This window comes from Sinocyclocheilus rhinocerous, unplaced genomic scaffold (assembly GCF_001515625.1).
Source record: "Sinocyclocheilus rhinocerous isolate Xijiao unplaced genomic scaffold, SAMN03320098_v1.1 scaffold4833, whole genome shotgun sequence".
Lineage (NCBI taxonomy): Eukaryota > Metazoa > Chordata > Actinopteri > Cypriniformes > Cyprinidae > Sinocyclocheilus > Sinocyclocheilus rhinocerous.
Window position 1 is genome coordinate 16,486 of NW_015658993.1, and position 3,058 is coordinate 19,543.

The 3,058-nt window shown below is 43.2% G+C and overlaps 1 protein-coding gene across 1 annotated transcript; it reads left to right on the top strand.

Moving 5' to 3' along the window:
- The first annotated feature begins 404 nt into the window (after positions 1-404).
- On the top strand, positions 405-2,329 carry LOC107723095 (histone H3-like). Its single transcript, XM_016531611.1, has 2 exons — positions 405-832; positions 1,938-2,329. Exons 1-2 carry the CDS (start codon positions 430-432, stop codon positions 2,279-2,281), a joined length of 747 nt encoding a protein of 248 aa, XP_016387097.1. The 5' UTR covers positions 405-429; the 3' UTR covers positions 2,282-2,329.
- The last annotated feature ends 729 nt before the right edge of the window (positions 2,330-3,058 follow it).

The following is a 3,058-nucleotide window of genomic DNA, read 5'->3' on the forward strand; positions in this document are numbered from 1 at the left end:
TGAGGATCCTGCTGAAAAAAAATTGCTGGTGGATGATCCACAGAATACTGTTTTAATGTTGTTGTCAAATCAGTCACCAATGAGGAAGTATTTTTTAAAGTTATTGTACTTAGTTTTGTATTTTGATAATTGACCTTGATTCTGGAAATAAAGGTGAGTGAGTGAATGAGTGAAAAAATTATGCGTAAAGTAATAAACGGAACAAAGCATTTTGAGCGGGAAACACATACAGCCCTGTTTGAAAACAGAAGCTGCGCAGTCATTGGCTAGCAGTCATGAGCAGACGTCACACATCAGCCAATCACAAGCCTCTGCACTTCCATGACATCATTAGCTCGTGACCGTTTGATGCTTTAAAAGCAGACGATAGAAAACAGTGAAAAAACATTTTCAACATACGCTGAACGCAGAAAGAAGTATATTTTAGCGATGGCAAGAACCAAGCAGACCGCTCGTAAATCCACCGGCGGCAAAGCCCCGAGGAAGCAGCTCGCTACTAAAGCTGCCCGGAAGAGCGCCCCAGCCACCGGCGGCGTCAAGAAGCCCCATCGTTACAGGCCCGGGACCGTGGCTCTCCGAGAGATCCGCCGCTATCAGAAGTCCACCGAGCTGCTGATCCGCAAACTGCCTTTCCAGCGCTTGGTGCGAGAAATCGCGCAGGATTTCAAGACGGACCTGCGCTTCCAGAGCTCCGCTGTCATGGCCCTGCAGGAGGCCAGCGAGGCTTATTTGGTCGGTCTGTTTGAGGACACCAACCTGTGCGCCATCCACGCCAAGAGAGTCACCATCATGCCCAAAGACATCCAGCTGGCCCGCCGCATCCGCGGAGAGCGCGCTTAAACCCGCCGCTGTGGTGCTCCCCAAAGGCTCTTTTAAGAGCCACACAAACCGCACTGAACGAGACCGTTTCCACTGTAGCGATGAATGTAATGAGTACGAATTATGTGTTAACTTGTTTAAGAATTCTGTCTGGGTCTTAATTTTATTCAGTTTACCAATTTTAGGTTGCCATTACTTTAAAAGTTACAAACAAGCAAAACCAGTTTATCACTAATTCCGTTTCAGTGATACTTCTATAAGTAATTAAAACTGAAAGAAACCATCGTACTTCCAATATACTTGTGTATATAATTCAGCTAAGTGTATTTGCATATGAAGTTAATTTATTATAAATTGTCGTTTTTAATCTGCTAAATGCGTCAAGTGTTTTATGCGACTAATGTATAAATAGAGGTAACTTCGTTATAACATGTTTATTTATGGGGGAATTGAGAACCACAGATTTAGAGAAAGACCGTCACCGCCATGGACGTGGTGTACGCGCTGAAGCGACAGGGACGCACCTTGTACGGTTTCGGAGGATAAACGCCTTCAATCAGGAAAACAACCCCAACGGCTCTTTTAAGAGCCACACACACTCTCGTAGAAAGAGTTCATGTTGTTTTATGTTTTAAGGTGGACGTTGACAAATAATATTTGTGAAACGTTTTAAACAGTGAAATTAGGAATACAGGTGTTTTCATAACTTTGAGCCGAAAACTGATTATTCTGCTAAATGCGTCAAGTGTTTTATGCGACTAATGTATAAATAGAGGTAACTTCGTTATAACATGTTTATTTATGGGGGAATTGAGAACCACAGATTTTAATGTTTAATATGACATCTGTAGCTCTTCGTTTACTTTGGTGCGCGTGATGTGGAAGTCAAAGCGTGTGTGTGTAAATGTTTATATGATTTTACTAATCTTTGTCAAAGGAATCTTAAAACGTGGATTAATACGAAACAAAGTACAGACGATCAGGGTTGGGGTTAAACTACATTGTTTCGTGCTGGAACTAGAGGGGGAGGGGTGAGTCATGTGACGCGGAGCTGGTTTCAGTTAGGTCCTGTAAGCAACTGTAAAATGCCTCCCTGGAACTCTTACGCCATATTCTTTTTCGTCGCTTGATTGAAACAGAAAGCTTAGTTATGTCTGGAAGAGGCAAAGGCGGTAAAGGACTCGGGAAAGGAGGCGCTAAGCGGCACCGTAAAGTGCTGCGGGATAACATCCAGGGAATCACCAAACCCGCTATTCGTCGTCTGGCGCGCCGCGGCGGCGTCAAGCGCATCTCCGGTCTGATCTACGAGGAGACCCGCGGTGTGCTGAAGGTGTTCCTGGAGAACGTGATCCGCGACGCCGTCACCTACACCGAGCACGCCAAGAGAAAGACCGTCACCGCCATGGACGTGGTGTACGCGCTGAAGCGACAGGGACGCACCTTGTACGGCTTCGGAGGATAAACTCCTTCAATCAGGAGAACAACCCCAACGGCTCTTTTAAGAGCCACACACACTCTCGCAGAAAGAGTTCATGTTGCTGTTTCATGTTTTAAGGTGGACGTTGACAAATAATATTTGTGAAACATGTTTTAAAAAGTGAAACTAGGAATACAGGTGTTTTCATAACTTTGAGCCGAAAACTGATTATTTATTTTAAAAGCCTTAAGCTTTTATTACCAAAATAAATTCCTCCTATCTGAAAACATGCCTGGGAATAAAGCTTTTTTTCATTCTGATTTTGATACTGATTCTCAAAGTTGGAGCCCGTATAACGTAATGTTTTCTTCACAATGAGAGCATGTCTTTTTTGTCTTACACTGCGTTTTGTTTCGCTTATTTAGCTGTTTCTTTGAATTTAAGTCATTCAATAAAATAAAGGGATAACCCAGTCAGGTGGCAGTGATACTTAAATTATAGCAGAAGTGAAATTGGCAGGACAGCAGAGGAAAATAAAGTGTCTAATCAGTATTGCTCTCTTTTCTCTAAATTCTCTCAATGGGTCTATAAGGATTTTAAAAATTACACTATGATATTTGAGATCAATTTGTTTTCTTGAATGGAATGACCAACAAAAAAGCGGGAATTAAAACAAAAGAAGCTTAGTCATGTGGGCTGATGTCGTTGAAACATGGAGCGGTGGGCGGAGCTATCATTTCACCGCCTGTGATTGGCCCTCACTCCGCTAGTGGTACTAGGAGTTGTCCAATCACAGTCGAGTTTATGGGTTTGGTCTGTGGA